Source organism: Colletotrichum scovillei, assembly GCF_011075155.1.
Source record: "Colletotrichum scovillei strain TJNH1 chromosome Unknown Contig00008, whole genome shotgun sequence".
Taxonomy (NCBI): domain Eukaryota; kingdom Fungi; phylum Ascomycota; class Sordariomycetes; order Glomerellales; family Glomerellaceae; genus Colletotrichum; species Colletotrichum scovillei.
This window is the reverse complement of record NW_023336266.1, coordinates 249,674-275,762: the sequence shown is the minus strand read 5'-3', so window position 1 is coordinate 275,762 and position 26,089 is coordinate 249,674. Positions and strand designations below refer to the sequence as shown.

The window sequence follows — 26,089 nt, the reverse complement described above, 5'->3', positions numbered from 1 at the left end:
GCCTACACGTACCCTCAGCTATCAGAAATTAGTCAGTCTCAGTCTCAGCTGCGAAATACTACATTGGAACCAGGACTTGTGCAACCGGTGGGATCAACTCAGATATCGTATCCAGACTTCAAGGCTGACCTTTTTCTTAGTATTATACGTGAAATAAGGTGCCAGTACTCTGCCGAGGTTCAATAACATTCTTCCGTATACCGGTGTTCTGTATGCGGTCTTGAGACTCATTATCACAGCAGAGGACTTGTTCATCAAGGTAGCTGACGTTGTCTCGCAAAGTGGCAGTTTAGTACCGTCACGAATGCACTGCGTGAGGCAAGACAACTGGAGGACTACTGACGCATGTCCAAATTGACTCCAGGAATACGATCAATATACCGGTGTTGAGATTTGCAAACATTGCCCTTAGGATAGGTTATTGGGTATTCAGAGTGGAATCAGAGGTCAGCGTGGTAAGACCAGAACTCAAAGGCCTCGGAGGGGAAATAATGGTAGGAAGATTATCAAAGCAGAGAGAAAAGCCATGCACGATGATTTATATGCATTGTGTGCTCCCTACGTGGGAAAGGTAGTCGAGACTGTGGAAGTTCTCCTGTACCTTGAAACCGCGTGACACGGCAAAGTCGACTGAAGCCCAAGGTGGCTCATATGCTGACTTCATATTGACCGGTCTCTGAAGTAGCGAGAGACAAGTTATTACGAAAATGTTTCATGCCGGCCCTCGCGGGCAAAGCACCCTCTTCTTGAATAAAATGTCGAGATGGAAATCTTCCCTCTCTGGGAACGGGTTCATGTCATTTCTTCAGGTGGGTCAACATTGACTGCGTTTTCAAGTCTTGATGCCGCTGAGCGTTTCATACTTCCCAGGTGTCTAGATCTCCAAGAGCACCTTTAAATCAATAAGGCAGGCAGATACAGGCATCAAGGTGACGGGTAGTGCATTCATTCATTCACCCAAAGAGCCTGGACAACTAACCTGACCAGACCGACACATCTTATTCGATACGTGAAACAGATTTCACCTAAAGTCGGTAACACAATGGCAAACACATGGCGCACGCCGAAAAGTCAAGCAAGACGTCAAGATAACAACACCCCCATACCACCGGCCTCGGATCCTTAAACGGCACCCCGGCCCCCTCTTTTCTCTCCACTTTCGGATCCGCGCGACCCGGAGCGGTCGGAACGGCATTACGGAAGAGGTACAATGTCATCTCGGTTAGCAACTCCCCACGAGATACACGCATGCGCACTAACGCCGAGTACCGCGTAGACGCGCGCTCACGGTCCCTATTCCCCCCCAAGCCACGAGCACCATCCTCCCGCCTGGGACCCCAGGTCTTGTCTGCCTGCCTTTTGTTACCATCGGATGGTCATTCATTGGTCCGTCCAGGTTCGAGGGCGTCCGGCGTCCCGGCGTCCGCAAGATCGCGTGCGCACCCCGCATTCTCTCCACGATCAGGATGAATTGAACCGAACCTTGCGTATTCTCTTAGCTCCAGGGCTATTTCTCAGATTCACATCACCATGAAGAAGCAGTTCCAAAGCAGCAGAACACCGATACCAGGGTTCGTGACAGACGAAGTGATCGCGGATCAGACCTTCTCCCGGTTGCTGGCGTCGGATGCGGCCTCCATGCTCATCACGTTGGACACGATTGTCAAGAGGTGGCGGTGTGATCGGAATGCTCGGAAGCTATCATTCTATTGCTTGTTCTCTCTCTTTGACTTCTGTGTCTATGGATCTATCCATTTGGTGCAGGTATAAAATGCTAACGCCATGCCAGTTTTTTTTTGCACTATATCTTCTGTACCGTCTCCAGGCCACCCTGGGCTCCCGTGCTTGATTCGACATTACCACGGCGTCCCTCGAAGATCGCACATTAAACAAGACTCGACGGCCAGGCCCAGAGCCCGAAGCACTCGGCGATACGAATCGCCAAAATCCTACACTAGCGTATGCAGAGAGGGCCATCGTGGACCAGCTCATGAGAAGACACGACCTTTCTTTCTTTCTTTCTTTCTTTCTTCTTTCAGTCGCTCAACTCCGTAACTTAGTTCACCGCACCCTTGATAGGCGCGGTGCCGAGACCGTTGTGGTTGCGGAAGAACAAGACACCCTTGCCCTCGCCCTGGGCCTCAGCACTGGGCTCAACCCACTGGCACATACGCGCAGACTTGTACAAGGCCTTGATGAAGCCAACCGGGCCATCCTTGACGTCAGCACGGTAGTGCTTGCCCATGACGGGCTTGATGGCGTCGGAGGCCTCGTCGGCGTTGTAGAAGGGAATGGTGCTGATGTAGTGATGGAGGACGTGGGTCTCGATAATGCCGTGGAGGAGGTGGCGTCCGATGAAGCCCATCTCGCGGTCGATGGTGGCAGCGGCGCCACGGACGAAGTTCCACTCACCAGCGGTGTAGTGAGGAAGAGTAGGGTCGGTGTGCTGGAGGAAGGTGATGGCGACTGGGAAGAAGAATTAGCTGACAGTCACAGAATCGAAACGAGCCTGTCGACACTTACCAAGCCAGTGGTTAACCCAGAGGTAGGGAATGAAGTACCAGACCAGGAGGTTGGACCAGCCGAACTTGTTGCCGAGGAGAGCGAGGACGGTCATAGTGATGCCGACACCAATGTCAGAAGCGATGATGAGCTTGGCGTCCTTGGCCTCGAAGATGGGACTGCTGGGGTCGAAGTGGTTGACACCACCGCCGGCACCGTTGTGCTTGCCCTTGCCGCGGCCCTCACGCTGGCGCTCGTGGAAGTTGTGACCAGTGACGTTGGTCATGAGGTAGTTGGGCCAGCCAACGAGCTGCTGGGCGATAAGCATCAGGAGGGTGTAGATGGGGGTCTCCTCAGCCAACTCGCCGACTTCGTGGGCCAAGCGGCCAGCACGGGTGGCCTGCTGCTCGCGAGTGCGGGGCACGAAAACCATGTCACGCTCCATGTGGCCAGTGGCCTTGTGGTGCTTGCTGTGGGAGATCTGCCAGCTGAAGTAGGGAACGAGCAGAGCCGAGTGAAGAACCCAGCCGGTGGCGTGGTTGATGGTCTTGGAGGGAGAAAAGGCCTGGTGACCGCACTCGTGGGCAATGACCCAAAGACCGGTTCCGAAGAGACCCTGGAGAATGGTGTAGACGGCCCAAAGAACGACACGAGCAGCCTTGGAAGGCACGTACTCGGGGGTAGCGAAGTTGTGGAAGATCAAGAAGGTGGTGGTGAGGCAGAGGATATCGCGGGCGATGTAGGCGTATCCCTTGAGAGCAGAACGCTCGAAGCAGTGCTTGGGGATAGCGTTGTGGATGTCCTTGATGGTGAAATCGGGAGGGGTGAACTCGTTGCCGTAGGTGTCGTACAGCTTGGTGTAGTTGGCCTTCTTCTCGAGGACGGCATCGTCAGAGGCCATAGACGACAAGGAGGTCGACGAAGCAGAAGGACGGGGCGAGTCCACGGGCGAAGCCATGGCAGTGGAAGGAACCGAAGCGTCGGTCTCGGCGGTGTTGCTGGTGACGGTGCGGCGGAGAATGGGGTTCTGGCCGGCCGGCGCAGACGAAGTGGTAGAAGCCATGGCGGCTGGTATTATTGTGCTGCTGCTGCTAGGGAAGATAAGAGGGACGATGAGGGCAGCTTGGTGATGTTGCCTCGGTATTGGATGAATACACTCAGAGGAACGGTTGACAAGTTCCAATGGCCCTTGGGAGAAGAGAGAGGGATACCAATTGGGTCGCGGGGAGGGAACAGGAATTAAGAATCACAAGCAGGAAAAAGGAGGAAGGGAGGGGAGTAATAAATGAAGGCACTCTGGGAAGAACCTCAGGTCGGTATCGGGTCGTGGCGGAGGCGAAAAGACAAAATAGTTAGCAAACGATGGGTCGGGACGGGGCCCGTTGTCAACTGTGTCTCTCCAGGGCCTTGGCTCGCTAGTACCGAGTAGTAACAAGTGGCCGGTCAGGTACCGTAACGGATGGAGCAAAAGGAGATCCCTGTGACTTTTTTTTCGGAGGAGTGAGTGAGTGGTGTGCAGGTAGGTACCTTAAACTGGACCATCTGTAATAAACCGAGGTGAGGTCTACTTGGTAGGTATCCGTACGGAGTAGTGGTGGTGTTCTGTGCTCTACCTTACCGTGTAAGGTATGCTGTGTGCTGTCTGTCTGGCCTCGGTTCCGTTTTTGTTGGGGACGAACTGGAGAGAGGGAAAGAGAGGCAGCTCCATTGCTTGTGGCCTGCGGGGATTTGCAGGGCACGGTGCAAGGGGAGAAAGAGCAGGACCAGGCCAGGGACGGGAGGGACGAAATGCGTGGCAGGGGACGAGGATGGGGGGGCCACCGGGGCACCGGGGGGTGTGAAAGCAATGAAATGTGTTCGTGTCAAGTCGTGCCGTGTGGTGGTCGGTTGCTTTCCTTCCTTTCCAATCCCAATTGCTGTTGGATTTTTCTGCTGGGCCTCGATGTTGATTGAGTTACCCACCAAAGGAGGACGATGTGGAGGAAGGAGGAGGTGGAGGCAAGAAAGTCAAGTAACCCGTACATCCACTACTTGGGCGAGGTACAATATTGTTGCACCAATTATCATGTGATGGGAGGTATCTTTCCTCTCCACCTCCTTCCGTCTATGGGCCAAGGTACTCCGTAAAGCCACTACCTACCTGACCTTCTATGCGAGTAGGTACCTTACCTCAGGTAGCCTTTCCGAATCCCATGAGAGGCCGGACGGAAGGAAGTACCGAAGCTGGAAGCTGCGCCTGGTCAAGGAATTGGACCTATTCCATCCCATACGGAGTATCATTCGGTGAGGAAGGTATCGCAGGTATATCACTGGAAGGCAGGAGGGGCGCATCCAGACGGCGTTTAGACATTTAGACATCGGGCTTTGGTCATGCCAGATGCCATTGAATACTCAGGTACTCATTATATCGATGGATCACAGCATACCTACTTGCCTCCCCACAGCAGCAACAACTCGACACTCACAAGCCAAAACCCGGTGTACCGATTTTTGGGTGGATGAATAGCTTGGCGATGCCGATTATGAACAAAATTCTTGCGGCTTTCCCAAACCTTTTTGGAGAAGGCACACCTTTTTTTTTTTTTCTGCGCCAGAGGGGAAGGAAAAAGATCGGCTGAAAAAGTATTTTTGGGAGGAAGTCGGCGGTCTGAAGGGTCTTGCTTCGGTACGTACCCTGATCTAGTGTAAGGCGAAGAGGAAGGAATGGGAGTCGGGAATGCATCAGTCGTGCTTTGATGTACAATCTACATCCACTAAGATTCTTCCTGCCCCAATTTCGACTTTCCTTTGCCTAGATGTATTGTAGCCGCTACCTTCCAACCCGGCCTATGCAGTCCACCTGCATCAGACGCAGCTTGCAGTGAGGTACGGTAAGGTAGGTACTTGAAGGGCTGAAGCGATGGAAAAGTGCCTTTCACTGACCGTTCCTCTCTCACGCTGCAATGCTGCATTTACCGCACAGACTCGAGGCAAGGCAATCTGAGTCTTCTATTGACCGTGCTGAATCTCGCCCTCTTTCTCTTCCTCTTCATCTTGGAGCCGCTATTGACACGCGACGGTATTTGCATCAGTCTAGATCCTCTCGCCGTCCCCGCCATTGCCACTGTTTGCATCTGGGTCATGTTCCAGCTCCCGGCAGCAAATCTACCCCTATTGGGAGGCAAATTCATGCCTGGCAGGGCAACACATGGACCCCTCCATTGCAACGCGAGACAGGCACCATATCCGCTGTTTCTTTGGCCACTGGTCTCTGGGCTCTGGAGCTCTCTTCTGAAGCTCTTACCAGGTACCCGTACCTTTCGGCACCGACATACCTCGACGGGGTTAGGAGTACCGAGACCTCAACCGTATCTCTTCGCCCAATGCCTCCCTCGACCCTCCGTTTCCCAAGCACTTTGCGGCTTGCCTCCTCGTGCTTCGCTACCGTCTGGCTCATGCTAATGCACCCTTACCTGCGGTCCACTCTGGCCATGCTCCAACTTCACCGCCCTTCGAGCCAGCCGGCTGGACTCTGGAGCTGAGAGGCAGATCAGAGCCAGACTGTGGCAAAGTCAATTTGGTTCATCATCATCATCATCATCATCATCAGCAGCAGCAGCAGCAGCAGCAGCAGAGGCAGCAGAATGCCGGATCCTTTAATCGGTCCCGGATGGCCTCGATAGTTTGACATCGGACTCAACCACAATACCTACTGTATTCACCGTTTCCATCGGAGGCCTGCAGATCCCAGGACAGCCTCTTTTGGAGACCCGAGTTGGACATATCTTGCGCAAGACAGCGTATGCTGTCACTGCTGTGGTACCCAGGCCTCCAACCTACGGGCTGGCAGTATCCAAGACACAACCATGTAAGTCGAAGCTGATTTGCCGCCCAAGCTGCACCAGGCGTCCTGCCGCTCCCGTTATGCCTCCCGGGTCATACTTGCGCTCTCTGACGTCTTGTCTTGTAGCAAACATGCAACACGCAGACTGTCCATTGGCCTTGTTCTTGAAGGTGGTGCAGCCACACCGCGCCCACCAGTCACTCCCGCAAATGTCGCCTACGTTTGGCACAAACCGGCGTTCGTCTGTGCATGTGAAGATGGCGCTTGTTCGGGGCAAGATTCAGATCGGAAAATCCTCCAGTCGTAGACGGCGGTATCGTGGCAGCGTAGCCAATATCGAGTCAGATCAACAACCGCCCCAAACCTTGCACCATTCGACCAGCGACAGCAATTCTGGTCCGTTTCGATCTCACCACATGCCCGAAAACCGCACCGCAGCAGTCACTCTGTACAATGGTTGCCGTGAGTTGAGAAGTCCTTCCGCCGATTTCCTCCGACCAATTCACGATCAGGAGATTTTACTTCATTGTGGGATGTCCCTGGGGCGAGTCTCGATATAAGTACACGGCGGAGACTCTTCTTGCGCCGCAGTAGGCCGGGGCCAACATGTTGGATTTTGAAATGTTGACAGTATTCAAAAATCATTGGGGATACGATGGATGAAAAGTGCCCGCCGTCGTTCAGCCTTCAGGGATGGGGGTACGTATCCAGGTTCCCCACGCTTCTTGGTGGGATGACAGGGATGAGCAAAGTATACGTACCATCTGCACGCAAGAAAGTGGTCCTCCATGTTTTCTGTTCCCATTCTTTCAACCCCACGAACGAAGCAGAAAGCAGAGCGAACTGGGAAGACGCGACAGACTGGAGCCTCACGATTGGCCAACAACGTCTTCAGCCTTCTCCAGCCAATCGGGAGCAGAGCAAGTTGCTGACGCGGCTAGCCAATCAAGGGCCCGCAGCTGGGGATGGGAGTTGAATCTTGAATTGACGCCCTCGCTTTTGTCGACGACGTCCAAGGAACGAAAGTGGCCAAAGATGAGCCTCTCACCAGCTAGCAACATTTCTGAATCGCTTCTCGTGGCATCCAATTTCCACACCGGATTTTTGCAATGCACAAGGGGAGACCGATGATAGACACTACGGCAATTGGACTGGACTCGACTCGAGTCGACTTGCCTCGGGCAAACCCGCGAGACAGAGGATGAAACGACCTAGGATCGAGTCGCTCGACTTCCATCCTCGACGACCTCCACAGCTCACAGCTTGAACAGGACGTAAAGACCCTGAAACAAGGGTGGGAACGCCATTTTCTGGAAGCATCATGGCATTCCAGGGTCCGGTTTTTGCCTGCTTCGCTTCTGTAGGTAGCGCTGTGGAGATCAGTCACTCCCTTTCCCCCTCTATTACTCTTTTGTTTTTATTTTCTATTTGCTGCCCTTGAAATTTTCTGTTGGGGTTCAAATTTGTTGAGATGGTTGCAGTCCAGGGCAGGGCCTTGTCGCGATGGCAGAGCTTCATTGGTACGTACTGACAGAACCCCACTCAGATGGATGAATCCCCGGTCTTTGCTCTCGCAAGTCGCGACTTCCTGCTCTCTCTAGGGATACGTACCCCGGGAACTTCAGCACACGCCAATTTTGATTCATTCTCGAGCCTTGAATCTTCACATCCGATGGACACCTTGCGGTGAAAGCACACAGCAATGCCGGCCATTGTTGTATTAAGTGGACTAGGAAACAAAGCTCCATCGCCTTCTCAGAATCCCGATTATCGTGGAGACCTTCTATCGAGGTTCCAGTTCCACCTAACGCTGAGACCATCGAGATCCTCAAGGACCAATCCCAACATACTCAATTACACGGGGGAACAAGGATTGGGACAAGCTGGCAAGCAGCTTGTCGGTAAGGTCTCTGCGGCTTACAGCCAATTTTCAATTATCACATGGTAATTGTTCGATACTGATCCTGCTCCGTCTCCCGCCCAGCCTGGAATGATATCCGTTCTGGCAGCCGACCAAGAGCACGCCAGGGGCAAAAGCATGCCTCCAAAATCCATCACTCAGAGGCCACAGCCAACGGCTATCTGCACGACGCTTCTGCAATCCGCACTGCTCATCGTGGCACTCGTCAAGTCGGGCCCACTGTCGCCTACTGTCGTGGAGTTGTGGTGTGGTGCCGTCCGCCTCTCCTTCCTAACGAACCCGAGGCCGGGCCCTTTTTCACGGACCACAGGACCGACCTCCTTCACATGTGATTTGCTCCCCTCCATAGGATAGCGAGAAGAGGCGGCAGTGACCGCTGACAGGCGCCACAACCTACTCCAAAGGTCACGACATTTCTTTTCACCCCTTGCTAGCACTTATATCCGTTCCGTTAGCTTTGCAGACGAATCAGGGAACCATGGCATTGGCACTCTGCTGATACCTCCCCATCTCGGCAAAGTGTCCTGCGAGTTGACGGACCAAGCACGACTCGGGGGCGAGAGATCGTTTGCCTAGCAGTGTCACTGGCTGGAGGCGGAACATTCCCTTCGTCCCGTCTGGCCGCGGAGGGCTAACGCTTAAGCAGGTTTCCTCCCCCTAGCCTTTTTGGAGGAAATTCAGGGTTGTGCACCGATTCCGTATCTGCTTCGCATCGTCTCCTCGAGGAAGAAGAGGAGAAGATTCGTAGTAGCACCAATCAACAGTAGCTGGTGAAAGATTTGGCTTGTTGCGGTTATAGATGACCATGTCTCGTAGGGCTTTCAGCTGACGACACTTTTGTCTCGGTTACCCCAAGTGCTAGTCCGGATGACTGACAGCTCTAGCTCCAGCATGTCACTCGAGGAGAGTTTACGAGTTGCGAGTTTTCGATGAGACATCCGCGAGAGCCACAGCCTCAAGCATACCTACCTAACTCACACTTCTCTAAGTCTTGCCAACCGCTAATTACTCACATGCTGTCTTCACTCAAAGTAGATAACCGAACTGATGAAACCGGTTCGAAATCGCAGCGAATCGTGACACAGATTGACACTACGGAGGATCCCCCCAAGTCTCAGTCAGGTCCATATTTGACCTCCTATTCACCGCCTCAGTCCCAAGACGTGGAACAACGCTTCCCTGACCGCCAATCACACGATACATGAATACCATTTCTCACTCAGACAGCTTGCTGCATAACGAACAAGCCCCTCTTCGACACCTATTATCATTCATATCCTTATCAAGAATAGCCGTCATCCAGGGCCTCGTGACAGCCTGCAGAATGATACCCAGCGCAGGCTCAATGTCACGGTATCCGACTAAACTGCGTTGCTCTTTGGCTGCCTTACCTCTCGACAGAAACGCAGATCAGATCAAAGACATGTGAAAATACACTTCCTACCCCCAAAAATGCCCGAATATCACGATCTCTGATGTCACTCGTGTCACCCTGACATGCCGCCGTTCTCAACAGCTTTCATCGTCAGGTGCTGCAATACGCTTGATACCCCCCGGTTTGCTCCGCAAGTAGATTTGCGTGGCTTTCTGTAAAGGAGACCTCAGCATAGGTCCGGGTGAGAAACGTAGCCTACATGTCACCTTCTCCAATGCTTCACCGGTACACCTACCTATCAGAAGCGCTCAGAGTCGCGCCTCCTGTCAGACAGCGCCAGCCCCATCCGTCGCGGCTGAGACACCCAACAATCCGACCCCGCGTCTCACAGGCGCCATCTCCGAGTCACAGAGGAGAGTTTGACAGGAAGTCACTGAAGTGTAGGTATCTTGGATCTCTTTGGGTGTCGTGGCATTTCACTCCTTGGGCTGGGTCAGGCGGAGTTGCTGTTCATGTGTAGCTCTCCGTGCTTCCGTATGACTGCCGGCGCTGGGAGATAGGTAGATGTGCAGCTCGGGAGGCGCTGCTTTGCAGCAGGCAGGTGGAAAGCCGTTGAATACAACCCCGATTGAAGCAGAGCTGGTGTGGTAGACGGTACGTATCGCACGTAGGTCGTGATATTTGGCAGGCAAGAGTTGAACGTAAGATGGAATGTATAGGTACTCTCAACCTCTTAATGAAGTGAATCTCATATTCGCAGCCGCGAGGGATGATTGTGTTCTACAATGGCTCATTCCATTCATCCTATCGCAACTTGATTCATGTGCGGAAATGGCCAGCATCACCAGTGTTTGAACCGCCTTCGTTCACCTGCTCATATCTTCTCATTTACCTCACAACTTCCCTACAACGTTTCGTAAAATGGCAGCAGGTTGGGTTTGGCCGTCAGAATGATCAGGCTTGCCTTGAAGAAGCCCCATTCATCGTCTAGTAGCTTGAATATCTACAGTTACTCCACGACTGGTCTGGTGGTGAACATCCGAGTTCGATGGAATCATCACCTCAGCCAGGATCGAGACGAAGTCGGATTTGCCATGGAAGCCGAGGTTGCGCTTCTACCCTCGGCAATGCTTTCGACCACCCGCCGACTCTGCTGTTGGCGATAGTACTGCATACGATCAGGAATCGTTGCCTTCGATTCCTTCAAGTCCTTGTCAAGTTCCTCATCTTCGTCTGAGGTGCCGGCATCGCCTGCATCCATGTAGTCCTTTGCTTTCCAGTATCGTTTCCCATTAATATACTCTTCGTCGTACAAATCAATCTCGTTGCCCATGAGATTGAAATGTTGCAGAGCCGCTTGAAGTTCCTGTTCTTCCTTCTCCGAAGGACCAGCGTTGGCATCATCCTGACGTAGTTCGACTCTGCCAGGGCCCGTCTGGTAGGAGAGACCCGATGCTTCCAGACCTCTCCGTTGCTCCTCCGGCACCCAAGAACCATGGGATATAATCCACGCGTTGAAGTGAGAAGTGTTTGGTTGGAGCAGGTAGTCGTAGGGGCGCTTCAGATCTTCCCGTACAGGTCGATAGTGGTCTAGCCAGTGACGTGAAACGTATCTTAGGAATGCCCGACGAGGATCGTTGCGACACTCTTTGAGATAAACGCTCGCTTCGTGGTGGTCCAAGACAGTCTTATTGAAAGGCTCCTCTGACTGGATCAAATTGATGTAATCAGCGCAAAGTTGAAGCATGTACATGTTTGCATCCGCCAGACTGATTGAATGTTGCCATTGCGAGACAAGCTCCGAGCTTCCTGATTTCTGCCTGTCTTGGTCTGTGGCTAGAGAACGCCTTTTCCATCGAAGAATCATCTTGAAATCGAGCTCGCCATCTCTATCCAGAAGGAATTGGCGGGCTGTCTGGTGGACTAGATATATTTTCTGATTGCGAATCCTGACAAAATGGCCGCAAATTTGCCGTAGATGATTGATAAACGGCCTGTGCACCAAAATTTGTAGCTCTTGCAGATTAGAAACCGTTCGCATCTGCGTTGCTGGCTGTCGATTGATGGTAGTGTTATTCGCCTTAGGCCGGAGGGAAGCAGCCGTCATACCTCGTCTCTCAGTATTCTTCAGCTTTGGCGTGAGATTTGTTGATTCCATTATACTTCCGGTTCTAGTGACGACTCTTCGTCTCGTATTCTTCTTCCCTGGTCTAACTGCTGAAGATGAGGAGTTTGGTGATAAGACCGTCGTCGTGGCCCTGGCAGTTCCGGGCTTTTGGAAGGCCTGAAGCTCTAACACCTTCTTCTGCTGACCGAGCTGTTCCTCAGAGAGTCTCAATTCTGAGTGGTTCAAAGCTCGTTTTGACTCTTTTGTATCTGGCTGTTCGTGGTAGTCTTGATTGACCTCCACAGCTCCGCATAACTCATCTAAAGTCAATGGGCGAACGGCTGCAAGGATGAGTAGTAAAACCTTTCTGGTCTTCAAGGGTGATGCTCGACCGGACAAAAGCTTTTCGTAAACGTCTTCGAGCTTGGTAGTCGCCAAGATGGCTTCGATCTGGCCCATTGAAATTCCGTCAACTTCAGCTTCTTTTACGATGTTCAAGACCAAAGACACCCAGAGGAAAGTGTAATCGGCATTGCTGATAAGACGTTTTTTCAGTCGATCAAGAATTTCAGTAGACAATTCCGATTGCTGACCAAGATCCGAAACTTTTGATATCACGAATTGAGCGATATCCTTCGCAACGGAGACACTCTCTTCCTCGGCACTAAGCCTGAAACTGCAACCATTCTTGCTGTCCTGTGAGCCAATGTTAAGATTACCATTGCCCAACCGGAGTCCAAACCTGCGTTCGAATGAGTTGAGCGGTCGGCTTAGGAGAACGATTTTACAGGCTGGCCTCGAATCGGCGGTTAATTCTTTGCGAGACTGGAAGAAGTCGGCCAGAGCTTTGACGAACTCATCCAAGGACTTCTCTTCGCACTCATCTAGACCATCTAGTATAAACACCATGCTTTTTGTGTTTCTATCATCCATTGCCGCTAGTAGAATAGACCAAAGTGTGGGAAAGCGATTGAAACTAGTCTTCGGCATGCTGAGGTATTTGGCCATGGCATGGTGCATTACCCGACTTTGTTTGGAGAGTAGCTGGTGAAGGACCGCCGAAACAGCTGACGAAGCATTGTCCTGGTTTTCTAGTCCTTCCTTGAAGAAGAAGTAGCAGACATGGGTGTGGAGATGTGCGCTGAAGGTTCGTTTTTGGAAAAAGTCGACGAGATACTTCGCTACTACCGACTTTCCACAGCCAGCATCGGCTGAGATCCATAGGAGGGCTGAGCCTGGTACCGAGTCCCATAGAGTCCATATCTCATGTGATGTAACCCACTCGCAAGTCTTGGGTATCGGGTCGTCGATCTGGTCAAGATGGTTTTCGTATTCCGAGTTCAATTCCCTTAGACAAGCCATTGCCGCCGGATCGAACCCTCGGGTTCCATTAGTCGATATGTCGATGGTCAATGGCATTTGCCGTTAGTTATACTCACGAACATCACTTCTTGATCCCGATCTTCCCACCGCCTCGCGGATGGCTAGAGAAGCAGCCTTGTATCTTGAGTCTTCTGATGACGGAAACTTGCAGATGGCTGAGTGGTTGGCGTTCGAGGCAATGGGTAATTCTTTAGGCCAGTTCAATGTGGCTGATTCTTTTTCGACGACCTGGAGTTCTAGTTGTCAGTTCCACACAAACCACCTTACAGGGTATAGGAGGATCCTAATGCCTGGCTGACCACGGTACCTTGCAATTCAGACCCTTCATCCGCTCAGTCTCATAGAAGCTTCTGACTTCAAACTCTTCCCCGCGGGCTGCGAAAGACTCTGATACACTTTTAAGAAACTTTGAATCGACTTTCGGGTTGCTCGATAATTTGCTATTGGTCGCGTATCCAAGTGTAGTAGCTTTGGCAATGCGAGTGCCGATTTCGTCCCACGTAGCTAGGCTCGAGCCGCGATGCGGGGTGCCGAAGAAAACCACACCGCGAATACGGTCCAAGATACAGGGGTAGTGGCGATCTTGCACATGGGCCATGATTACGGCCTGACTCTCTGTCAGCAAGAATTTTCTCGTGGCTTCGCAAAGCAGCGAAATCCTGCGGAAGATTGCAGAGGAAATGTGAAAAGAGGATAAGGCAGGAAGAAAGGGCCGGAACAGAGGGCACTGCGCGTACCTGTTTGAAAACCAGACCCCCAAGACTATGGCAAATGAAGACAATGGGGCGTTGTCCGTCCATGTCTCTTCGCGATGACCGTTAAGCCCGTGAATGGCCACAATGTCCACGCAGCCTGTCTTGTCCGGTGGTTGCGGGACTAGGATCTTGATGCCGTGAGGAGATGCATTTGGTTTCCTTGTAGCGGTACGTGCAATAGATTTACCCGTCTTTCGTGAGGAGGTCATTTCTTCCCTTGCAGGCGCATCCAGATTGCCATAGAATTTGTCCTCTGCTGTTCCTGCGGTGTCCTTGGAAGATGGGCTATCATTCCGAAAGTCGGTGCCAGCATCTGAGCGACAGTCGCTGTTTTCAGAAGACTTGGTGGACTTGAGGAACGCGGATACTAGCGATTTGATGCTCACGATTGAGAAGGCAGAACAAGAGGCAAGGACATGCAGCACTGGAGGAGCCTCGTCCTGAGGGTGAGTAAGAAAATGTGATCAGGCTATAGTTTCGCGTCGGACGAGAAATCAGTAAATTGCCAGCTTGGGATCGCAGTCATGTCATTACACCAGCCTACGTATTGCATGAACAAATACGGTCAAGAGCCGGCCGAACCTCTTGCCTGCTGCGGCAGTTGCCTCAATGTACCTTAAGGTGCCAATGGGAATAAGGTAAGCCCAAGCAAATTGTGCAGGCAGGCGCTTACCCTGTCACTCCTGCAGATGCGGCAAGTCCAACCTTCCAATCAGAGCTTAGAGACACACTGAAGATTAGGTATGTTTTGTAGAGGTACTGGATGTCAGCGGATAGAGTGAGCGGTATCTCGGTCTGAGTGCATGGAGGATGGCTGAGTCGAAACTCATAGTTGCGAATCGATGGCCGGGAGGTTATTATCGATACTGAATTGGGTATACACAGCCCAATGAATCAATGCGAAAGCCGATTATAACAACTCTGATCAGAAGACCTTAGCAATTTACAATGATAAATCTGAAGAAAACCGACTTGAAGTGCCACATGACAGCGATGTCCTCATTTATGTGCCTAAGGTGGCCAAAAGCCGCTACCTATAATCGTGTTCGTTCCTCGTTATCCCTAGATGCTCTATCAATGGCATGTCAAGCATGAGCCAGCCTTCTGATCAACCCAACGCCGGATGCCCAGTTCTTATCCAAGTTACGCCATGCATCCAATGCTATCGAACCGGTATTGCAATGAAGATCAAGAAAAAAGGGGTATTTCATCAAACCGCAAAACCAAGTTGATCTCTCTCATCGTCCACAAGCCGTCCCCATTCCAGCAGTAGCCGGAACATATAAATACGCATGTCCTCTCTCCGGAGCGCTTTGCGGCTCCACGCCCTGCCTTCTTCCGCAATGGCCTCTGCTCGCCTCTTGCCTTCCGTGTCAATTCCAAAGTACGAAAGGAGATCCCACAGCTCGTGGAGTCGCACATCGACCGGGACGTAGTGACGCCACGCGTGGACCCTCTCATTGAACCAAGTCCGGAAGAGGCCGGAGCGGTATACGAGACTCTTGCTGCGGAGGAAGGGGATGAAGCGCCCGCTGAATCCCGCGCCGTCGAGGTCCATCAGGTGTGCGTACTTCCAATGGTCAGTGAAGGGGACCTGGGACTTGTCGGGCGAGTCCTGGCCGATGCCCCAGAAGGTATCCTTTTCGCTTTGGCAGTCCTCTCGGTGACACTTGGTCCATCTGCTCACGAAGCCAACATCAACATTTGGCAGATCATCCGGTCCCAACACCAGCGTCCGACCATCCTGTTGGAGTTTGGTGACCCTCATCATCGAATTTGCAGCCTGGACAAACCGAGCCCTGAGGAAACCCTGCCACGAGCCCCAGGCTGCATACCCATCCGACGATGACCCCCTCCAGAACATGGTATTCTTCTTCTTGCTCCATTCCATGTCCTCGTTCTCATCATACGCAGCCTTGTCATCATAGTTCCAAGGCGAAGGCACCAATATATCGGCAAATCCTGACGTCCTGCTTTGACTGAATACGGGAAACGCATCTCTGGTGAAAAGGGCCGGCGCCGGAGACAATAGAAATCCATGAAGGTACGCCAAGTCCGGCTGGTGGCAGAGGTCTGTAGCTGAGGTCCAGTTCGACACAACGGGGTTCTCGAGCGCCTCAAAGACGCGGATAGCATGCGGCAGGAGACATCCACGGCACGCCTCTTTGCGGCTCCACCATCTCGTGTTCCGGGCGGCCGAGTCAGGCGGACAGGTTGGAGCAACAAAGTCGTAGTAGTTTTGATCTCGGATGCGGTCTTCGAAGAAGGGGGACCGCTGCTCAGGTCCCTTAACAGCATCGTCGTCACCCCAGACTGCTGACTTGGATCTGTCAAATGTCTTTCGGCCCTTCGAATTAAGGAGCTTCGTTCTCGATTCCAAGCCAACGCTGTGAAGCCCAGACATGTCTTCGAAAGGGATCGCCACGCGAGGCTCATCGTTCAGGTTGATGGCAAAGTCCATGTCGGGGAGATGCTCGGCAAAATCCTCAATCATGTTCTTCATAGAGGTCATCATCCACATGTGGGATCCAGGCGTACCGGGAGCCACGTTGACTTTCCCCCCACGAATCCGAATGCCTCCAATGCCAAGCCAGGGGATCTCCAAGGAATGCTTGGTACGATCGCGTAGGACCTTCGGCTCAACGCCCCAAAACGGGAGTAAATCGTCGTTTATCTGGCTGAAGTCGTCGATGATGGGCGAACCGTTGGCGACAGCGTACTCATACCATTTATCAAAGTTGGGAGGCGGCGCCACGCCATAACGCTGTTGATATTCGTTCGCCGCGACCTCGAGGGTGGAGCTCTGATTCGCTCTCGCGATCCAGGTGTCGGATTTGGTATTGGCCGCAGAGAGAAGATCGGGGAAGGATAGAGTATCGGTGGAGTTAAGGTCCGGGTAGAAGATGAGGTAGGTTCCACAGAGGACGCCAACGAGGACGACGTACCACATCAAGAGAAACCTAATGAGCCGTGGATCTCCCGGCGAAGATCCAGAGGCGCTGGCGATGTCCTTCTCGTACCGCAAAAGGAGGCCGACGCCGACTATCGTAAGACCACTAGCTATCATGTAGGGCCAAGAGCCGTCCATGGGTAGCGCGGCCTGCAGCATGCGGACGAGCTGATGGGCATAAACGCCTGAAGCAGTGACAATCATGCCCAACGTGCTAGGATGCATGTCACTCATGACATAAAATCCCAAAATCAGCCCCAGTGACGCCACTGTGCTATCCATCAGTAGATCTCTGATTTCGACAAAGTGAAGTCCAAACGCCCAACGGGTGTTTCGAGCGTTATGGAGGGAGAAACAGGCAAGCAAAGTCAGAACACCTGCGGAGCCTAGAAAGAGTCTTGACACGAATCCCCAAGCCTGCGGTGCATCATCCACAGTGTCCTGCCGCCATTTCGACAGGTAAAACAGCAGCAGTGCATCCAAAATGACAGTAACGACCTGGGCTATGGGGATTTGTCTCTCCCACCGAAGAAAGCCTGCGGGACATATTGCGCCGGCCGACTGTGTTGATAGGGCGAGAGTGGCCCTCGTGGCGCAGGCCCAAGCGATGGCGATGACGAAGTAGCGCAAGTGAGCAAAATTGCAGCAGCGTCGAGATCGAGCTTGGTCGCCATTGTGTTGTTGGAGTCGTATGGTGGAGGGAGAAAACGTTGTGTAAAGGACGACAAGAGCTGGGAGGAATACCTGTGCGCGGCGTGTTAGTTCTTCACGGCCATGGGAATTCTTCAGCTTTGCGACAGCTCTCGGTCTACGAACCTCGAAGCTCTCCCAAGAGCAGTGGATGGTGCGGATGGTGCGCCAAAAGAGCAGTGATCGCAGTACGATAGCGCATCCTAGGAAGAAATAGGGCGACAACAAGAACCGAGGGTTGCGCGCGACATCGATGCCGGCTTGGAATCGTCTTTGCCAGTCATTTTTCGAGGTTGAAAAGGTTGCCAGTTGATACCCGCTGCTGCTTGAACTTTTCCAGGGCGAGATCTGTCTGCACCATATCGTAATAAGTAGACCGGGCTCGAGGAGCGTCAGGATAGAGAAGTGTATTGGCCGCTCTGCTTGGTGTTAGAAATTGTCGTTTATGCAATGGTTGTGTCGCAATCTGTAAAGAAGGCAAGGTAGAGAGTCCGTGGGTTTACTGACCAAAAGCAGCGCTGCTGTTAAACCGTGAGGATATCCATGCTGTGCATGCAAGTAGTAGAATACTGGGAACAGAGTCAATGTCAGCAAATGTCACTGGCTAAGATCCAAATACGATTGGGCGAGACATGGGAGAAATTGTGTCAAAAAGCTGCAGGTTTTGAGACTTTTTCTGATGCCATCTGAGACCGCATAGCAGGTAAAAGGTACGGATAATGCAGCAAGGAATGAGGGCGTTTACTCACCAAGCCGCCAAGATGCCATGTCTCTTCAGCGGGGCCGCCATCGGCCTTTGTCAACTTGCCCTACCCAGCGCCGGCTTGGCAAGCGGAGAGACGTCGACTCCAGATGTAACAGGATAAATAGATGACGGGGGAATGATCTGGGATGCGAGAAGAAGAACCAAAGAAGAATGCCCAAAGGATCATGCTACTGTGAGGTAAGCAAAATCCAATGCGACCATGACGTTCCTTGGTCCAATTCTTACACTCGGAGGCAAACAGGACTTTGCTTGAGTGTGGTGTAGCGGCACGCGCCTATGGAAAGGATGGAAGCGGCAGGCAAGGTGACAAGACAACCCAAGGCAGACAAGTAGGCAGGTAAGCTGATGGGGGGGTTTAAGGCTAAAGCAAGGTCAAAGCTGAACCAAGCCCAGATCAGAAATAGAGAAAGGGAAGAGAGAGAACAAGGACAAAGACGAGGGGGATGGGGAAGAAGGAATAGAAGAAACATGCAAGACAAGGCCGGCTCGAGGGTAGTGCTTCCTGAAGAATGGCTAGCGTACGCCCGACACACACACGAGTGACAAACAGAGACGTCCACCCGATGGGATACTTCGATACGGAAAGTAAGGTATCAGGCAATACCTACTATCTGGTATCTTGGCCTGCTTGGCTGCAGTCGCTACTGTCGCTACACACACCTAATAGCCATCGAGCTACCGAATGAGGCACTTAATTGCTGTGATTGCTGTACAAGGTAATTACAGAAAGAGGTAGGTAAGGTAGGTAACACGAGGCAAACAGCCAGACGGGAAGGGAAGCAAGCAACCACCATGGCACCAACGACGACTGCCAAGTGCCAAACCTTTCCTCTTTCCCACCTTTTAGTTAGAACTCGGGAAACTTGGAGGGGCTGGGAGAGTCCATCCAGCGTTTGCTGTGCCTTCTTTCTATCTCTGACCAAGGTACGGGCCAATCATGTTGTAGCGGGCCTCCCGTCCAGTACGGCGTAGCATTCTACCGTCATTGTGCCGTACAGCCGGTCCACACACGAGGGTGCACCAAGAACCTTGGTTGGAAGCTGCAAATCCCCGTCTGGTACGGAGTAGGTAGTAGTCTCTCCGACTCTCTGGCCCGTATCGTGTTGAGCACTGGTCCATGGTCAATGGTCGTCCAAGGAACGTGGCGTGGGACGCGACGGGTTGGGATGCTTATGGGCCTTGGCCTGGGGCCTGGACCTGGGCCTGTGTTGTCGCTTCGCTACGGAGTACAGAGACTGCGTACAAACGGGGCCGTTTGTATACTGGGGTTGAAGAATATGAACAAGTCGTACGGAGTATGGAGTACCAGAAAAAAAAAAAAACGGGAAAGACAAACAGACGAAAGCATGGCGTCATGTGCGCGGCTTTCTGTAACGGTTGATGTGGCTTTCCCAGGAACGGGATGCGTAAGAGTACTCAGGTCCGCCGTACCTTACCTTAGCTGACGGGTTCATCAAGCCATGCCCAAGTAACTGGAACCGGCAGAGAGAATAGGAATAGGAGTCGAATCCTTACTTGGTACGCCTTACTCCTGACTTCAATCCGGAGGGATGCTTTCTGCACGGCCACAGTTGTACGTGTACCTCGTACCGCACATATTGGTCCTTGGTGAGAGCGGCTGTGGTTGTGTGTGGAGAAAAAAGAACGGAATCAATGCGACTCATGGGCAATGCTTGCCCTCCGGCTCCATCCCTCGACATTCCGATCTGCGGGCCCGGTGGACCTGACCTTTTATGCTGCCATCTTTCTCTCATCTTTTTTGGACCAGAAACCCGTGGCCTGTAATTTTGGGACAATACAAGAGACGGAAGGAATGCTGGTATGGATGGCAAGATTGAGATGAACGACGTTGGTCAGAGTTCGGATGTCATGAGCGTAAACGATGGAAGGACGAAACTCCAAGTACTCACCATTCATTTGCTGATACAAACACGAGTTCCTGGTACTTTTGCAACTTGCACGGACACCCAGAAACTCAACTTCTCAACCAAAGTCGTGCGGAGAAATCAAGTCATTAATCCTTCTGCCTATTTCAATTACCGTGGTACCCCTAGCTGTCATCGGCTTTCCGCGTCGATCATGCACATGGAAACCTTCCTCTTCCTCGCCAGCCAACGGCACCGCAAAGCTTATTGTCGTCCCATTCTAAGCCGCATCTTTCCCGTCCGATACGGTAGGGCGGAGGAAGCCTCACATTTCAGCCACATGTCAGCTACTGACCTCGTCTTGTCCGATGCCGGTCTCTTGCTCTCATCGGGAGCATCAAATCTATGAAGAACACCTTATTCGGCCATCACACATAGTGTCGACATCCTGTCAAGTCACGCTGTAATCATCGAATTTCACCCATGGACGCTCAAATCGCTCATGACACTGCCATTGATTCATTCAGCCCAAGATTGATCCCCTCCGGTCTATGGTATTCACTTTTTGTCTTTTGACCCAACGTCAACATGCGAATATGACTTTTTTTTCTTGCTCTCTCTTGACCTCCCATTCCTGCCGAGAAAAACTCTCATGTGCTGCCATCACTGGCATGTCATTTAAGCGCGCTGCCGTTGTCTAGGAGCAGCGCGAATGATGTCGTCTACGCGGAGAAGAAGCTACTGTGTGTTAGTCGTTCATCCCAAACATTTTCGCTCAATCAGCGCCAAAGGCGTTGCTAGGCCGGTATGGCACGTACCTCTGCTGCCTCACTGGCAGACGAAACAACCGCTCTCTTCAGCTTGTAACTCTCAACGACACCCAAGTCGCGCATGTCGGTGATACCACCACCGGGCGACAGCAGGTCCAATCCATAATTCGTCATGCCGTCGTAAATCGCCTTTCTCAGACGGGCCACAAGCTCGCCAGAGTCGAGACCTGCGTTGTCGGCCAAAATGGTGGGCAGCTGGCGCAGCGCAGTCGCAAAGCTGCTGACAGCCATCTGCTTCTTGCCCTCGACGCGAGTGGCGGCACCCTCGACAGCCTTTGCCATAACCATCTCAGCACATCCACCACCCAGAGTGGTCCATGGCTCCTTCACCGTCTGTGACAGGACGGCAAGCGCGTCGTGGAGACTGCGCTCTGCCTCGTCCAGAAGCTGATCTGTGGCACCACGCAGCACAATGGTGCATGCCTCGCCAGCAGCGACACCGGAGAACTTGATCAAGGTATCCTCGCCAATGATGACCTCCTCAATAAGCTCGCATTGTCCCAACTTGACCTGGTCGGGGTGGTCAAAAGTTGAGGCAATCTCACCGCCCGTCACCAACGCCAATCTCTCAATACCATCAAAGTCGGCGTGCTCGATGGACATGATGCCGGCGTCGGTGAAAAGCTGCTCGGGCCAGTTGTAGATGAGTTGTCTGTTGATGAAGCAGTTGATGCCGTGCGACTTAATCTTCTCCACCTTTGCCTTCATCTTCTCCTTCTCGGCCTTCTCGAGGTCGGCCAGCTTGCTCGTCGTTGACACCTTGACGCGAGCGCCAAAGATCTTGATCTTGTCTGTGTCCATAGAGGTGTTGGCGACCAGGATCTTGGCCTTCTCGAGGCGCTTGGGCTGGTTCACACCAATCTTCTTGTCGAGAATGAAACCCTCGTCGAGGTACGAGTCGCTCAACTTGCCACCGGCCTTCTTGATGATTTGGATATGGCTCAGATCGGAGGAGTTCTTGAGTCGCAGCACGGCATCGCAGGCGAGCTTAGAGAAGTGGTCGCGGTCCTGGGCCAGGACCTTGGAGCTGAGGGTTGTGCGGGCAATGGCCTGCAGGTCTTTTCTGAATGCCTCGGGAGTGTTGCTGCGGTCGACGGCTGACTCCTTCAGGGCCTTGAGGGCGGCCTGGCTTGCTATCCGGTATCCCTCGATAATGGTCTGGGGGTGGATCTTCTTGTCGACGAGCTTCTCAGCTTCGCGCAGAAGCTCCGCCGCAAGGACGGCAACGGAGGTGGTACCATCACCGACCTCATCGTCCTGGACCTTGGAGATGTTCACCAGCACCTTGGCCGCCGCGTTGTCGAGGGCAATAGACTTCAGAATGGTAGCGCCGTCGTTCGTGACCATGATTTCGCCAGTCGATCTGGACGTTTGTCAGCCATGTCAGTGGATCAAGGCGGTAAATGGGGGGTTATTGAATTTGGCGGGGTTCAACATACGCAGACTGCAGAATCTTGTCCATACCCTTGGGGCCGAGGGTGCTCTTAACGAGGTCGCCGACGGCGATGGCGCCAACGAAGGCGGAGAGACGGGCATTCTCTCCCTTCTCCTCGGTAGTTCCGTCCTCGAAGATTTGTGTCGGGCTGAAGGACGACTGGAGGGGCACATAGTTGTTAGCATCTTGGGCCACATCCAAGGGGGTATAGGTGTTTGAGACGAACCATGATGAATGTGTATTATGCAGACACTCTGTATCGAAAGTCGAATCGGCGACTGGGTGAGTGGGGGGGAAAGCAAAGGTATTTGGGTTGTACGGAATCCTCAGCCTTGGGAGAGCTTCACCGAGAAAATCGTCGTAGAAAATTTGGGGGGGTTCAGCCTGGCGAAGTGGGGTGTGCTGGGCAGGAGCTTCCAGGCAGTGTGGTCAGCGAAGCAGAGCTGCTGTGGTGTTTCTACAGACGTCCATCCTCCACTGTAGCAATTACTAGTGGTCAGTGCGCGCTACCGGTCATGGCAGCAATTGGGCACCTGGCGGGGTACATCTTATGGCGGGAGCTTAGGATCTCTAGGCGGTAAGAGACCTGACCCTGGAGCAGTCCGATTGGGAAAGTGTACCTGACGGTGACGACCGGCAGAATCCACACGTGACCCTCCTAGAAGTGGCCGTTGCGACGAGGTATCGCAGTACCTTCCTTAAGGACCCAAGGCCCCAGGCAGTAGCGAGGGGCTCTCTCCGGGGCCGGAACAACCGAATAATCCAGCCCACACGAAAGTGCCATATCACCAAAAACTTTCCAAAACGAGGTCCAAATTGTGTGCGCGATAGTTGTTTGGTCCCCTTTGCCACCCCTGTAGAACTTCCCTTCAAGACATGAAATCCATTCAGTCAATAAGCCGCTAGCATCCAAATCTCCAGAGCCGTTTCATAGAGTTTGCACCGAATTTGCCCTGCACCCAGAGCCACATTGAAGCGCTCCGCAAGCCGAAAACCCTCACAAAAAAACCGAGAAAATCGCGGGGCACTTTTCAACCACTGGAAAGCCACCCAGACCCCACTCTATTTGGCACCTCTTTTTTTCCTCCCACCACAGAAAGGCCATCGCAACGCTTCCTCACCGAGAGACACGCACCCCCTTCCCCTTCCGTCCCCCGATCCGAAGAATTCACAACCGCCACACCTCGACTGTTGACTGATCCAGTCGTCGCAATCATGGCGCCTTCTTTCGACCATCTGCGCGAGGCAGATCTCGACGACGACGAGTACGATGAGGAGGAGATCGACATCTCCGACCTGCGCGAGAAGTACGAGGTCCAGCTGGAGCAGGGATACGACACCTTCGTGGTCATCGATGGCCTTCCCGAAGTCAACGAGAGCTGGAGCAGGGATACGACACCTTCGTGGTCATCGATGGCCTTCCCGAAGTCAACGAGGACCAGAAGCCCAAGCTGGTCAAGTTCTTGCTGAAGAAGCTGAACTCTGTCGGAAAGACGAGAGAGGACCTGATTTACATGCCCATGGGCGACAATGGAAAGTCGCTGAGGTACGTTTGGCCCAGTGGATCCCCATCTCGGATCTGACCCAAAGAGATGGAGATCGCGCTCGAGACAAAACAGCGATGCTGACCATGACCGCTCAGATTTGCCTTTGTCGAGTACTCCTCCCCCAGCGAAGCCGCCGCTGCCGTTCGTGGACTCGACCAGGTCCCTCTCGACAAGAAGCACACCCTCCGCGTCAACAAGCTCACCGATGTCGACCGCTACGGCCGCGAAGGCAAGGTCCACGAGGAGTACACCCCGCCTCACATTGAGGAGTTCACCGAGACCGAGCACCTGAGATCATTCATGAAGGACCCTAGCGGACGTGGAAGAGACCAGTTCGCCATGTACCGCGGTGACACCGTTGGCGTCTTCTGGAACAACGAGAAGGACGTCCCCGAGAACGTTGTTGACCGTCAAAACTGGACAGACAGCTTCATCCGGTGGTCACCACAGGGAACCTACCTCACCTCGGTCCATGCCCAGGGTGTTCAGACTTGGGGTGGCCCGTCATGGTCAAGGCAGAAGCGTTTCCCCCACCCCTTCGTCACCTTTGTCGACTGGTCTCCTTCCGAGAAGTACCTGGTGACATGGTCTGCTCGCCCCATCTCCATCCCCGACGAGGGCCACCCGGCCTTGTCTGTCGATGATGATGGCAAGAACTACGTTATCTGGAGTGTCGAGTCTGGCAAGCCCATTCGTTCCTTCGCCAACCTGGATATGGAGGGTATGGACGAGGCAAAGCAGCGCAAGCTGCTCTGGCCCGCTTTCAAGTGGTCCGCCGATGACAAGTACGTCGCGCGTCTCAACTACCAGACCGGTATCTCCGTCTACGAGCTCCCCCGCATGAACCTCCTCGACAAGACTTCCATTAAGATCGAGGGTATCATGGAGTTCGACTGGGCCCCGGCTAGCGTCCAAAGAGAAGGTATCAAGACATACGAGCAGCTTCTTACCTACTGGACACCCGAAATTGGCAGCAACCCCGCCAAGGTTGGTCTTATGAGCATCCCCAGCAAGGAGGTTGTCCGTCAACTGCCCCTCTTCAGCGTCTCTGACGCCAAGCTCCACTGGCAATCCGATGCCTCATACCTCTGCGTCAAGGTCGACCGTCATTCCAAGTCCAAGAAGTCCCAGGCCACCACTCTCGAGATCTTCCGCATCAAGGAGAAGGGCGTTCCTGTCGAGGTTGTCGACACCATCAAGGACACAGTCATTAACTTTGCCTGGGAGCCCAAGGGTGACAGGTTCGTCATCATCACGACAACGGAGCCCGTCGGCGCTGTCGCCGTCGCCCCCAAGACCTCCGTCTCCTTCTTCTGCCCCGAGAAGGCCAAGGGCAACGTCGTTGGCAACTTCAAGCACCTCCGCACCCTGGAGAAGAAGAACAGCAACGCCATCTACTGGTCCCCCCGCGGTAGATTCGTCGTTATCGCCACCGTCCACAACCAGCAGAGCTCCGACCTTGACTTCTTCGACCTCGACTTTGAGGGTGAGAAGCCCGAGTCAGACAAGGACCTGACCGCCAACCTCCAGCTCATGAACACTGGTGACCACTACGGTGTCACCGACATTGAGTGGGACCCCTCAGGACGTTTCGTCGCCACCTGGGCCTCCGCCTGGAAGCACTCTGTATGTGATCATGCTTTTTCCCCTGACTGAATGAATGCAAGTACTAACGAAACGGACTATAGATGGAAAACGGATACCACATCTACGACTTCAAGGGTGAGGCTCTCCGCGAGGAGCCCATCGAGAAGTTCAAGCAGCTCGCGTGGCGCCCTCGCCCCCCGACGCTGCTCACCAAGGAGGAGCAGAAGCAGATCCGCAAGAACCTGCGCGAGTACAGCCGCGTCTTCGAGCAGGAGGATATGGACCGTGGTGCTTCTGCCGACCGCGAGGTCGTCGAGGCCCGCCGTCGCCATCTCGCCGAGTGGGTCGCCTGGCGCGAGTCTATCGAGGAGGAGGTCGCCGAGGAGCGCAAGGACCTCGGCTTGCCCTTGGACATTGTCGCCTACCTCCTCTCCCAGAAGACGCAGACCAGCGAGGGCGAGGAGCAGATCATTGAGGAGATTGTGGAGGAGGTTCTCGAGGAGACGGAGGAGATTGTCAACTAAAAGGGTTAGTCAAGGCAAGAGATGACACA

At 53.2% G+C, this 26,089-nt stretch overlaps 5 protein-coding genes across 5 annotated transcripts; 1 reads left to right on the top strand and 4 right to left on the bottom strand.

The window, feature by feature from the left end:
* Positions 1–1,347: 1,347 nt before the first annotated feature.
* Positions 1,348–4,327, bottom strand: HER10_EVM0000300 (fatty acid desaturase). Its single transcript, XM_035470088.1, has 2 exons — positions 2,524–4,327; positions 1,348–2,466 (listed from the first exon to the last, which is right to left on the bottom strand). Exons 1-2 carry the CDS (start codon positions 3,563–3,565, stop codon positions 2,057–2,059), a joined length of 1,452 nt encoding a protein of 483 aa, XP_035330351.1. The 5' UTR covers positions 3,566–4,327; the 3' UTR covers positions 1,348–2,056.
* A 6,351-nt stretch (positions 4,328–10,678) lies between these two features.
* Positions 10,679–13,187, bottom strand: HER10_EVM0001601 (ankyrin repeat protein; the record flags this gene model as incomplete). Its single annotated transcript, XM_035471345.1, has 1 exon — positions 10,679–13,187. Exon 1 carries the CDS (start codon positions 13,145–13,147, stop codon positions 10,679–10,681), a length of 2,469 nt encoding a protein of 822 aa, XP_035330437.1. The 5' UTR covers positions 13,148–13,187.
* A 1,676-nt stretch (positions 13,188–14,863) lies between these two features.
* Positions 14,864–18,700, bottom strand: HER10_EVM0009022 (uncharacterized protein). The gene is made up of 4 exons (XM_035478524.1): positions 18,256–18,700; positions 18,014–18,075; positions 17,633–17,925; positions 14,864–17,560 (listed from the first exon to the last, which is right to left on the bottom strand). The coding sequence occupies exons 1-4, from the start codon at positions 18,294–18,296 to the stop codon at positions 15,077–15,079; spliced, it is 2,880 nt and encodes a 959-aa protein (XP_035330877.1). The 5' UTR covers positions 18,297–18,700; the 3' UTR covers positions 14,864–15,076.
* Positions 18,701–20,686: 1,986 nt separating this feature from the next.
* Positions 20,687–22,948, bottom strand: HER10_EVM0002855 (T-complex protein 1). The gene is made up of 4 exons (XM_035472549.1): positions 22,629–22,948; positions 22,407–22,561; positions 20,956–22,330; positions 20,687–20,875 (listed from the first exon to the last, which is right to left on the bottom strand). Exons 1-4 carry the CDS (start codon positions 22,629–22,631, stop codon positions 20,816–20,818), a joined length of 1,593 nt encoding a protein of 530 aa, XP_035330511.1. The 5' UTR covers positions 22,632–22,948; the 3' UTR covers positions 20,687–20,815.
* A 669-nt stretch (positions 22,949–23,617) lies between these two features.
* Positions 23,618–26,060, top strand: HER10_EVM0012739 (eukaryotic translation initiation factor eIF2A; the record flags this gene model as incomplete). The annotated part of the gene is made up of 3 exons (XM_035482125.1): positions 23,618–23,829; positions 24,045–25,575; positions 25,638–26,060. The coding sequence occupies 3 exons, from the start codon at positions 23,618–23,620 to the stop codon at positions 26,058–26,060; spliced, it is 2,166 nt and encodes a 721-aa protein (XP_035331075.1).
* Between the last annotated feature and the right edge of the window lie 29 nt (positions 26,061–26,089).